Raw genomic sequence first — 13473 nt, forward strand, 5'->3', positions numbered from 1 at the left:
CTGCACAGTGAAGTTATTTACTTATCACAAGGAACCTATTCCTTTGCTTAGCTACGGCAAGCATTGAGTTGTAAACATCCCCAGAATCTTCCCAGGAGCATCGCTTGGATGGAACCTTGTTACAACCCCATAACAGTAAAATTCCTATGAAAATTTTCATCTCCTCTATACTGATACAAGGAGATGAAAAAAACAATAAACGTAATATAATTATCTGATTCTGCTGTGAGAAAAAAAATTTTTAAAAAATGTCGTCTGAAAAAAACCATTTCAAAAATTTCTACACATGATTTTTCCCTCAATTCAGGAAGATCTGTTTCGGGGAATAACCTATATCTTACAAAAAGATCTTCCCGTCGCCAATTGGCTGCTTCTATTTTTACTTTTTTCTGTGGGAGAAGTGATGTACGCTTCGTTGACTTCGAATCCTTTTCCTTACGTGTAACTGGTACCGAAATTCTTCCGGACTTCTCTTGAAATTCATTAGTATTATCATTATCAAGCTGCAAAACAAGCTCCACTCTTGCCCGAAGTTGTCTTCCCGTTAAATTTTCCACAAGTCCACCAGCCTGGTCATCTGCTATGTCCTCATCAGTGACAATTGCTGCTTCTGGTGGCTCAAGGTATATTGATTATACTTCGTCAAAGTCTTCGTTTTCCGGAAGCTATTTGGCTTCACACAGTGTAATATCTTTGAGCTATCGATATTCCTAACATATAAAAATTTTAATTCAGAATTAATTACCGGAAAAAAGTTAATAAATGCAAATTTATCGATTAATTGATAAATAATAAATCTGTTGGCAGGAATAATAAGGAAAAAACGTTGAAAATGCAATAAATAGAGTATGTGCACTCGGGAGGAATACGATTGAAATGCAGTTTATTCGATAAAGTGTATCGTAAATATCATTACTTTCGATTAACAGCATTAATTGTTGCTTAGTTTGTTTAATAATTGCTATTTAATATGCATTGTTTTCGCAACGATATTAGGCAGACGAAAATGCTCATCTATTGGCTCCTCGGTATGTGACGTCATTCTGGTCTATCTCATCAGCGTGCAAGGTGTTTATCGTGTTATGATCGTGTTTATGATTCAATAAACTACGTGTGCATTGGAAAAAGTTGGTGGATCTGATCTGTGTAAAGGGAAATACGTTTAAGTGCTTATCATGGAATCAGGTTTCGTGAGGGTTTCTTCAAATAATATCCCGAAGGTGGATGCTTCAATGATTGACCGTGCTGATTATGTTGGACTATACCTACATGCCTCGGCACGGAGTTTTAATGTTGAACTGGAGCTTTTTTGTTGTCTTGTCTCATTCATAATAAAGAGAAATGGACGGGAAACCTCATCGGAAATTAGGTCTAACATAAGTGAATTAAGTGAGATTGTTTACAGTAGGTAATTGGCCAAAAGTTTGTTAGCACGATTCGAAGGTAAAGTGCCGGTAGGTAGATAACTATCGATATTTGTATTATTGTCATTTCAAATACCGATCATAATTTAATCTATCTATTTAACTATTTTCTATTCTATTATTATTTAACCTACTGACTCACGAAAAATAATTTTTCATATTCAGTTATGGCCCGTGGTGACTGGATGAATATCCATAGTTAATTATTAAATTGCCGTTACTGAGCTGGGTTCTTCTTCTTCTGGGCTATTTAAGGTTTTAAACGTAAGCACAAATAACTGAAGTTACATTTTGGTCCAGTTTAAGCAGTACTCTGATCTTAATTTCTAAAAAAAACGCACTTTTAGTCGACGTATTTGTTCTTTCGTAGAATTAATGTATTCAAATGCAGAGTTCTGATTATCTCAATGTTTCTACAAGTTATTTTCAGTTCGCTAACATAGATATGTCAGTCAGATGTACATTTGCTTGGTTGAGGTTTATGAATAGCATTTGTGAGGTATATCTAAAAATTGGTTATTGAAAACTTGGTCCGGATGAATGACAGAAATCTCTTGGGCTGGAAATCAAATGTTTGATAGTTAGATGAGACGATTACTTTTCATTCATTCGGTTTCAATATGCTTCTCGAAGCATTTGTTAGCACAATTTAATAATTTGTTCATTTTATATTTCTTCACAGCATAAGTTTATTGGTTTTCAAGGTACAAGTGTCTTAAGACTATTGTTATGTTATGACTATCCATTGAGCGAGGAATTCCTGCGCGCGGTGCATTTCCAAAAAGTAGTCCCGACTTGTGATACGTAATATTGAGCTTATTTCACATCCGATTTGGAAAATATTAGCATCCTTGTGTTTGGAATTAAATTACAAACATTTTGAATACCCAAACTATCACTTTTTATCGAAAATTAAATTTCCGTTTTTTAGTTAGTAGTATGGGTACAGTTACGAAGTTAGTTACTAATTAGTAATTAGTGACTTAGTTTTCACGAATTAAGTCGTACTATTTCAAGGATCATCACTGTTTAAGTGTCTCTTAATTTTAATGTCACTATAAATCTGCAAACGAACGCAAATGCGAGAACCGAGGAGTAAGAAATACGATTAGGTAGTTCGAGGTAGAAAAGTGGATAGAGTCTTGTCGTCAGCGTAACCGAGAAACAAATGAATTAAGAGATGTAGATGATGGCATGTACACACTTTAAATCTAGTTCATAAGGCATTCCATGGCTTCTTTCCAAACTCAGTATACGCTGTAAAGGGGCTCACCCTAAAGAACAAGGAATGCCGGAGAACACGTCGAACAAAATGACGTCACAGCCTTGAGAATATGGCCGACTGGTGTTTCAGCGCATCATTAATTTTGCAAATTTTAATAATTAATATCTCGCTTAAAAAGTACCTCTCTATTCTCAGACTCGGAATTTAGCCTAATTGAGGTGTAAATTCTTTTTTAAGATCAGTTCCCAAAAATGTGCACATACTCTATTCTAACTAGAGCATAAAATTCGAAACTTTGAAGATTTGCATAGGGATCCGCCCAATGTGACATTTATGTCACAGTACCATTTATCAGAGTATATTACAGAAATGGAAAGCAATACCAAACATATTAATGTATTATTAATAATTTTGTATCATTATGTTGATATACACCAAAATTTGTCGCTGTAGCTTAAATAGTTAATGAAAAAATTAAATATTTACTCAAAGCGAACGTCCATTTTTAGTGTCTTGGGAAGGCACCTAAGTACTAGGATTGCTGAAAGGATAGGTCTTCACTCTCACTTGACAATTCTTACCTTGAATTGAAGCACTTAGCTTCCTCTTTCTAATAAGGTATAAAACACAACAATATACCGTGCCAGAGCGATGCAAGAGCCATTACAGCGGAGCGATACAGGGTGTGACATTTATGTTACATTGGGCGGATCCAGGTTAAAATATCCATAATTTACATAAAAGACTCATATTTCATAAAATATGATACATTGGAAGGAGTAAAATGATTTTATATGAGTGAAGATAGCTGCTTTCCTGATCTTCTTACGAGAAGAGTTCATCAACTTTTTCACTTTTTATTTTACTGTTGTTCTCTGGTTACAAACTACAAAATATAATTTCAATACCTACCATTCCATTTCAAAAGAACCACAGATAAAATAAATACAGGATAGGAAAACAATGTTCAGAAATAAATTTAAGTGGAAGGGGTTAAAATTGATCAATTTAACTCAAAGTTGTTATTATAAGTATCATTCAGTCTAGTTGTATTGAGTGCATAATTGCTTTTGTGTTGTGTTAAAGGGGGAAGCCAAGTGGTTCATATCTTGGAATTTTGCCTCTGAAGTTTTAGTGCCATCCAAGTCACATGCTAAAATAATTTAGGTTGAAATGTGACATTCATGCCTAGGATACTTAAGTTTTCCAATAACAATGCCTTCTGTATACTTATAAAACATGTATGATAATGTATTTTTGAATGTATTGTAAATCATCTCTTTTGCAGGTTTGCTTTTCCGTTACTTTCTGTAGTTGATGAATATTAAATGAATAGAGTACTTGCTATTTAATCGTGCATAATTATAACTTGTATTACTTATGAATTTCAGATACTGTTGCTGTGATGGCTGGCTATACAGATGTTGTCGTTCTGAGGCATCCAGAGCCAGGAGCCGTATCCGTGAGTACTTCACATGAGTTATAAATCTCTTATTATGTATTACACTCAGTTCTCAAACTCTGAGATATTTTTGATAAGGGAGAGCTCTCCCTAAATCTAGTTGCAGGCATGCTAATTGTACATATTGAAGGTATAGGGTCCAGCTCCTTTCTGTGTGGAACTTTTTAAAGACAGGAGTTTTAAATAGGAATACCTTAAGTCACCTGGATTTGAACCTGGTAAACTTCTGTCAGCTCATGTCTCTAAGGACCATGTAGACAAGTTTACTATGAATAAATTTTCTCTCTGTTTATTCAGGGCAAGCAATTTTTTACTAATATTCTTTAAAAATGCTTTTTCAAATAATGCATATATTTTAAGACTGGTCTGTGAACACCTTTTGTGAGCATGCCATCTGCATCACTTGCAAACCAGAAACAAGAGCCTCCACAAAGACAACTAGATGGAATTCATGCTTTCACACATCACATAGCCTAAGATATGTGGTTCTTGGAGTTGCATGTTTAATGCTGAAAAGATTTTTCTTCTTTCACCTAGATTTCAAATGACCTACATGACCGTACACTGAAACACTTTCTGAAATCCGTTTTGAAGACAACACTTTTGCACTCATCATTCTTTTATATGTTGACCTTCAAGTCCAAACACTTAAATTTTCTGTGATTTCCTTCAGTTTCGTTGTGACATAAACTAAGTTCACTAGGGTGTGAAACAAATGTAAGATTGGCTATACAACCACACAATGGCAGAGATCAGTGGTATGGGTGAGGTGGTAGCTGATGTCTGCCAGATGCCTTTCTGTTCATCTGTCTTCCACCTGATTGGCTCCTTGTGAACCCAGCCTGAATATGAAAATCTACCACTCTCCCCTATTGTCATTTATTGGCTGAATTAATGATTGTCAGGACACAAGTACAGACTTCATTGTAGTGAGTTTTCGTCGTTAAAGGTTTATTATGGGAGAATTTTAGCATACATTGTCCAGTAGACGGGTCCGGGACTGGGCCAATGACTTCAAAATAGGAAGGTTTCCTTAAAATTTTGCCTTATGGGAGTTTGTTTTACAGGTTTTTCTGTTATTATTTATGCTATAAATTGCACGAATTTCCTGTGTGTGGATTCTTCTTCCTTCCTTTCATAATAACCAACAAGGAAACATGCAAATACTTCGGATGAAACTTGAATAAATCAGCAGCTAGTTAATATTCATTCATAACTACTGAATAATAATGAAGTAATGTCTCCATTCTTCCGGTGCTACCCCTTAGGTTGTTGGTTTAAGATAAACGACACGGTAGCACTGGAAGAATGGAAAAATTAGAACCTCAATTCCCAATACCGTCAAAAACCTGTGTGGTCACAATAATGAAGCAATATTAAAAAATCCAAACTATGAATTTATATCTCTTTGTAGATTTTGTCTTATTTGAGTGGGAGACTATACCTTTTACAGGAAATAACCTCTCATATGAACTTCATTATTACGAACTTCTGGTATTTTGGTCTTTTGTAATAACAAGAGTACTGTATTTCTAATTTGGACCGCATTTGCTATTAATTTGAGCTATTGTCGAGGATCATAATCAGTCAAATGCTTTCAATCATTTGCACATTAGTCATGAAATTATTATTATACTATAATTGGTAGACACAATTTTAATCAAAGAGGTCTTCTCAGATGTTCGTAATTTTGCTGAGAATGTAATTTTACATTAACGACTATTACATGACTGGATAATATTTAGAATGTCTCATTTATCTATGTAAACCAGCATCAAACTTGTAATGAATCATATTTTAAGTATTTGTTTATGCTTCAAACACATCAGAACAGAAACTTATTAGGTTGTTCTGCTGAGTTTTACATGTTTTTGCTTCACTGGGTATTTTCATGGCTGGTAAGAAAAATAAAAATTATGATAAGTGAATCACGTAGAGTACTAATCATTCAGCACTGGGATAGGTTCCACAGGGTGGGGTAGCATAACTTCCTTTTTTGTAATTCTCGCCATTTGGTCGGTTGGTGTCATAGCACGCTTGTGGTTTTGTTTGACAGGCAGTGCTGTAAAGTTTTTTATCTAGGCACAGTTCAGTCACCATCTAGCTTAGGAATAGTGAGGAGCCTGCGTTTGCCATTGAGGCCTACTTTTCAAGTGGATGTTCTGTGATCGCAACCCAGCAGGAATATTACAGGAATTCTTTTTCCCACGGTTGGATTGGACTTGGGTTGCATTTGGTTCCAACAAGACAGTGCAACAGCACACACCACAAGAGCATCGATGGCTGTTTTGAGGGAACAGTTCCCAGTACACCTTATCTCAATTAAGGGCAATTTCCAGTGGCCAGCCTGATCTCCCGATTTGTCCCCTTGTGATTTTTTTTGTCTTTGGGGTTTTCTGAAGTCTCATCTGTATGTGAACCGTCCAGGGACCCTACAAGATTTAAAGAACAACATCCAGGAAGAAATTACCAACATAATGCCTGCTATACTTGCAAAGGGCATGACAAACACCATAAATCTGTATACTCGATGTATCAAGAATGGAGGACGTCATCTACATGATTTGATCTTCAAGACTACATATTTAAAACAAAACTTAAAGTATGCACCCAGATTGTAAAAACCAAATAAAAACTATCTGATTCATACAATGCGTTTTATTAAGTTTAAAAAAAATGAAGTTACGCTGCCCCACCCCGGACAAGAGGTCTGCCATGATTGAAGATACTGCACAAGCCAGCATCCTGTTGGCCGTAGGTTCAAATGTCCAAGTGCCAACTTATAGCTCTCTAGGTACAGAAAAAAAACCAAGAGTTTTGCAAGCTCTCACTCCTACTTGGGTGCAGTACTGGAAATCCCTGCACGCACCTTGAATAAGCTCTTGTCACTACCTGGGCATTGTGCCCAACTGCCAGTTTTAAGTCTGTCAAAAAAAATTCTTCTTCAAACTGTAACCATAGCATGTGATTTTTTTCTTACTGTGCAAAGCCTGTTTTTGTGTGCGATAATCTTTGAAAATGGATGGTCAACTAGGATCATTTTAACATTCAACTTTTCAGAGAGCTGCATCAAGGTGCAGGAAGCCTGTTATCAGTGGAGGAGATGGTGTGGGTGAACATCCAACACAAGCCCTTTTGGATGCTTTTGCCATCCGGGAGGAAATTGGTACCATTAACGGACTTACTCTTGCATTAGTTGGAGACCTGAAGCATGGGAGAACAGTACATTCTTTGGCAAGGTAATCTAATCAACCAGTCGACTGTTTCACAATATAAGCTTCTCGATAGTGTTTCAGTAGAAAAAGATTTGATTTTGCTAGTTCTATAAAACATTTCATATTAGTTGCTTTGATTGTATTAAAAGTGGTGTAATATGTTTGTTAATTTAACACATTGTATAATTACTTAAATACAAACTAGCATAGAAGATATCCTGCTCTTACAGTTTTGCTAGAGGAGTATGTAAATGTATATATGAGACATGCAATGATGATGCTATGCTGTAAGCTAATAAGTATTCTCTGTAGTGGCTTATGCATCCTTGAAAAATTGAATGCAGATAAAGCTTGTGATTCGGAAGTGAGATTTTGAGATAAATTGAGAAAATATTAGCTTTTTGATATGAATTAAAGTTTATGCGAATGAATAAAATATTCTCTTTCTTACAGGTTACTCACCCTCTACAATGTAAGGTTGTTGTATGTTAGCCCTCCTGGACTAGGTATGCCAAACCATATCAAAGAGTATGTTGCTTCCAAGGGAATTCCGCAGGTAATTAATGCAATCTAATATTAACTTAAGCAGTGTACTTAACATTTACTATTTTCATTTTAAAAATATCTTGAGTGAACATGATTCATTAGTAACGAATGGTATGCAGGTACGAAAATCCAACTTGCTGTGAAACTAAGTTAAAAAAAAGCCAAATAAAATGAAATGAAAGTAAATTAAGTAAGGGAAACATGTCTATAAAAAGCACATGCCATGTTTAGTTACCTTGAAATGCTGTCTCATCTTATGTGATTTCTTCTCTATTGTATTGGTGGTATGTCACATAGGAATAACGCTGATAACTTAAATATATTTGTATGAAATTTCCAATAAAATATCGTAAAGCAGTTATCGGAGCTTCTTTCCAAAAATCAAGCATCTGTGGCAAGACGTAGCCTTGCATCTGGGATCATGTTGGATTGGTAAGGAGCATTAAATTAAGGTGCAGTGGCAGAAACGATATTCCAGACACTGCACCAAACAGCCACATTATGCAGAGTTGCACGTAGAGGGACAGACATGCAGCAGGATGCAGTCCTGTGATCATGCAGTGCAGTAGTGCCATTCACTTGTTTCTCCTTAGATATTTTTAAATAGCTGTTTTATAGAAATATTCTCCATCTGTAGTTGTCTCTAAGAGTTATTTTTCAATTGTTAACAAAGCCAGGTTGCTCATCCATTCTTCACCTAGAATGGATCTCTTAAAAGTATGTTTTCTTTTAAGCACCAAAAACTCCTTTACAAGGTAGCATTTGTGACAAGTATCGTGCAGATAAGTTAATAGCTAGGAACAACTTACTAAATGCATTTTCTAGATGTTTATCACTCAAAAATCACAGTAAAAAAGACGATGTTGCTGTAGAAGTACTCTGAGGGATGTACAAGAAGAAATCCTACTGCATATCCCACTGGGCATCCATTCAGTCAAGCTTTGGTTTCCTATTCATTGAGAGCTACGTAGCATGACCGACAGCCAACTGAGTAGGGACTCACTGGCCTAAGCAATGACTAGGTTACCTAAATGCCAAGGCCATCTTGGGGGGAGGACTAGTGAGTGTGGGTGAGGGTAGTGGAATTGCCACCAACAGATTCTCGAAAACAAGTAAACCCATGACTTGTTTTCAATCTTTCTACATAATTTCTTGGACAATTACCGTATTTCTCCGAATATAGTCCCCACCCTAATTTTGAGGCTTCAGTTTCGGGAAAAATTAAAAAAATGCATTTGAATATAGTCCCCCCCCTTTACTGTTACCACAGGCATTTTTGGAAAAAAAGGGGGGACTTTATTCAGACATATACGGTAATGGAACAACTGCTACTGTACCTGTACTTGAAATTATTTTCTAGCAAATCCAGAGATGACTGGATGCTTAGTTTTTGCTTCCATCAATACATTTAAGTTAAATAAAGCAAAGGTTTAGAAGGCCTAGACAATGTTTGGCCTGTTTTTCCATTGGGCTTTATCCTTGAAAATATGTTGAAAAATATGTTTTGACCCATGATTACCATTTTAATCATCATTTTGTCTTCCTCTTCTTTTTTAGGAGGAATTCAGCTCCCTTGAGGAAGTAATCCCAGAATGTGATGTGATTTACATGACAAGAATTCAGAGAGAAAGGTTCCAGAGTGTTGAAGAGTATGAAAAGGTATGGCATTTGAAAAATTTATTTTCTAGTTCTTAATTTCTAATGCACCTTGTACTACTAGTTTTCCGCGGTGTACACGTGACAAAAATGACAAATTGATTAACTGACTGATTGATTGATAAAAATTCACGGCCAAAACTGTGATAGTTGTAGGTATATGGGTTATGGGATGTAAAAGAAAAAAAATTCACGAGGAAAAATCTGAAAACTCTTAGAAGTCAAATAGTTTTTGAGATATATCAACTTGAATTAGCAAGGGAGACTTATGGGACTAAAACTTTTTCGCTATTATTGGATATTTATGAATTGTCTCAGGAACATGAAATTCTACTGACGGAAACCAGATTTTTTAAATTGAGTTTTTGGTGTGGTCATCATTGTGACATACTGGTATTAAGTATTTTTTCTTATTTTCTGAAAGTTTGTAATGCTTTTCTTTTGGGAATAACTTTGGACTTTTTTTTTTACTAACGTTCAATAATGGTAGGACAAATTCTTTGAAGGGAGATATTACTCTATTCCCTTTACATAAGATTCTGTTTGAAGGAGAAAAATGAAATTACAAGAATATAACCCCTATGAAGAAGGTTAAAAGTGACCATGATCAACAGTCACTCGATCCATTTTTCTACAAAGTACATCAAATCAACCTTCCTTGGATTCGACTTTTCACTAATTATTTTTTCATTTGATATAAGGCTGAAACTCACATTGAAATTTAATATTAAGACTACCTAATCAAATTAATGATAAAGCTAATAAATCCAGGTAATCAAATGGAAGTTATGATCGATAATATTATACATTTGATAGATGCTTCCAGCAGCTTTAGTAGTATTGCTGCAAAAATTAAATTCATATTGTGTACTTGGACAACATTGGATTTATGCAATTTATCATTTATAATTATACATATTGCTTTAGAATGAAGATATATCGATTTACAAATATATCGATACCATCCAATTTCTCCTATAGTATTAAAGGCACATATCCTAAATTAACATTATTATTATTAGGCAGAAGATTATTAAGGTTGTCAATGTTTCATAAATTATTGTCCGTAATGCTGTGGGCCCCTTTTTGTATTCATATAATAAGAAATCTATTTTCAATGTAAAGTAAATGGAAATAATGCTGTAATCATTTTATGTATGATTTCATTCACATTTTCGGAGTGGTTGCTAAGGCGGGAAGTTATTGTTGAAGGCTGGTAAGTCAACTCCAAAGCACCAAAACGAAACATTCAAAACGAAATATTCATCAACAACGAACATATTACACGACGTTAATCGCTTACGGACACAGTACTCAGAATAACATGTCACCTCCATGTCTCTACCCTTCACTCTAACCCGCTTGACGAATTCAAGCACTAAAATACTTGCTAGTTATATTTTTACATATGTCTTAGATATCACAGTGGATCAAAAAAAGACACTCAAACAGTTTAGTTAGCAAAATTTGTCACAGGTAATGATTTTTTTCCGCCTGTTAAATTTTTTGCACATGGTCAGAAATATTCGTGCCTGGTCAATGACAGCGATATTTTGTGTTTTGGAATCTGCTATGGAGCACTGGGCATATGTCAGTGTATCACAACTCTCTGTGAAGAAATCAGAGGACTGTTGAGATCTCAGCTTCATTGTCATGATGCTTCTATGCCGGAAATAATTATTACTTTATCTATCATCAATTCTTTTGATCTCATGTCAAGTTTTGTGGCTTGGAAAACTTAAGGCAATTCTCTGCCTTTCACATTCTGACAACCATAGAATGCTACCTTTTGTTGTTCAGTAGTTTTGTCAATAAGAGAACTCTAAAAATAAAATTAGACTGGTTAATGTTAGTTTATAACATGGCCTGTTTTTTATTATATGGCTTCCAATTTTCTCTTGCTACTACAGGCATTGATTGCTTGGGTGGTATTGACCCTGGGGAAAATTTCTTGTTCCAATTGAAACTCTTTTATTATAGTATCTTTCACCTATTTCATTATATAGACACCACCTAAAGTGGAAAATTTGGGTAGTTAAAATGATTGACATAGCTTGCTCAACTGTGAAGTCATCTTCATCAAATGATAAGGTTAAGCAAACAATGTATAGAGAAAGTTTTGTCAAGGCTGAAAAAGCATTTTAATAGCATGACCAGAAAAAAAAGGTTTCGCAGGATTATAGAAAACTTAACATTTTAAGAGATACATCCATAGCTATGAATTCTAGATTAACAGTATTCTAGTGAAATAGGAATTTGTTGACTAATGGTTCTCTATCTCTAAAGTCAGGTGTTTCGTGAAATATTTTCTATTGTGTGATTTGAATTACAGGTGTAATGACAATTTTTACATGTTTTTGATCATGCTGTATTTTGGATAATGCATGCATTATGAAGCCATTGGATAAGATATCAAAGGCTGACTGCATCAGGCTGATCATGTTCATATTTTATTGAATTGTAGTGTGGAGAATAATTTTTTCTACCCTGATTAGCTGATAAAAGGAAGAAATTGAGCTTACCTTTATTTGTTGTAGTTTTCATTTTGGTGATTCGATTGAGAAAATGACCATATTTGAAGCATATCTGAAAATATTTCTTGAAATTAGACTTGAAGAACGTGTCTTTTGACTATCTGCTTCAGATGACTTCAGGTTTAAACCTATGTTAATTTTCTGATATGTTTATTTGGTTTTTAGGCCTGTGGGGTTCTTGTTCTGACACCCCATTTGATGAGATTTGCCAAACATCGCTGCTGTGTGTTACATCCATTGCCACGACTCAATGAAATTTCTCCTGAACTCGACTCGGACCCCAGAGCTGCTTACTTCCGTCAAGCTGAAGGGGGACTCTATGTTCGAATGGCCTTATTGTCCCTTGTCCTTGGTAGATGTTAGATCGATAGATTTTTAAATGCAGTGATGAAGATTGGAGCCATGTTTTTTTTTATTCTTCCATCTTCAAGATAACAACAGTATTGAAATTGTTAAGCTAAGTAGAACATATATAGGAGTCTACTTGCATCTTTAAATCATAGCCATTTTGTGGCTGGCTGCAATTATGAAAAAAATTGTTGCTGTAAGTTGACTGATGATAGTGAGATTTAATGACTTGATATTTTACTTTTTTTATTTGAACTTGTTGTAAGAGCACAACCGTATATGGTGCATCCTTTTATAAATGAAATGAAACAATTTTATTTTTTTAACTACCTTTTACTTATGAAAATTTATGATGCAAAAAATGACAGAAGTTTTTACTTACTGAATCTTTGACTTTCTTACTTGCATTTTGTTAAATCACTGCTGTATGGAAAATATTGCATCATGGTGTGTCTACTTTTGTTGAATATTTTATGTAAGCCAAACTTGGAATCATTGAGTCTAAATAAAGTTTGACTCCCATGCAGTCTAAATGAAAATTACTTCTATAATTGATTACTTTGGGAGTAAATATCGAACATTCATGACAGAGTAATAAAAAATTTATATGTTCAGCAGAAACTTTATTTCAACTCGATCAAAGTGTTAATCCATATTGTGGCATAGTCTTGTCCACTGCCCTGGGGAAAGGAGAGAGTGGAGGTGGATAGGAAGATGACATTACAGTTTGGAATGCATTTGTGTGAAAATGAGGGTGCACAACTAAGTACTTCGAGGAAGCTGAGTGGTGGTGGTGGTGGGTGAGGAGGAGAGTTGGCATGTAGGAGTTACAGGGCTAAAACCATTGTAGTCAGCAAATCAGTCCAAGTACTTAGTTGCACCAACAAAACTTAGTACTTTGAGAAGAATTCCAAAGACATAAAAATAATATGAATGAATTCATTTAGGAAAAATGTGAATATGCATGCCTTTTAACCCTTTCAGTAAAAATTTTTCTCCATGTTTATAGATTTTTTAGTCCATGTTCATGAAAAGATACACAGCTGAGGAAGTAAGAATCCCT

At 35.0% G+C, this 13473-nt stretch overlaps 1 protein-coding gene across 2 annotated transcripts in view; it reads left to right on the forward strand.

Annotated features, from left to right (window-relative positions):
• LOC124167180 (CAD protein) overlaps positions 1-12952 on the forward strand; it is a 141786-nt gene extending 128834 nt beyond the window's left edge. For both annotated transcript variants that reach the window (XM_046545008.1, XM_046545006.1), the window contains 5 exons: positions 4041-4111; positions 7172-7350; positions 7780-7882; positions 9430-9531; positions 12228-12952. In XM_046545008.1, the coding sequence (XP_046400964.1) occupies positions 4041-4111; positions 7172-7350; positions 7780-7882; positions 9430-9531; positions 12228-12425 (653 nt within the window). In that variant the 3' untranslated portion in view covers positions 12426-12952. The remainder of the gene's footprint in view (positions 1-4040; positions 4112-7171; positions 7351-7779; positions 7883-9429; positions 9532-12227) is intronic.
• Positions 12953-13473: the final 521 nt, after the last annotated feature.

The sequence above is a fragment of the Ischnura elegans genome, chromosome 10 (genome assembly GCF_921293095.1).
Source record: "Ischnura elegans chromosome 10, ioIscEleg1.1, whole genome shotgun sequence".
Taxonomy (NCBI): domain Eukaryota; kingdom Metazoa; phylum Arthropoda; class Insecta; order Odonata; family Coenagrionidae; genus Ischnura; species Ischnura elegans.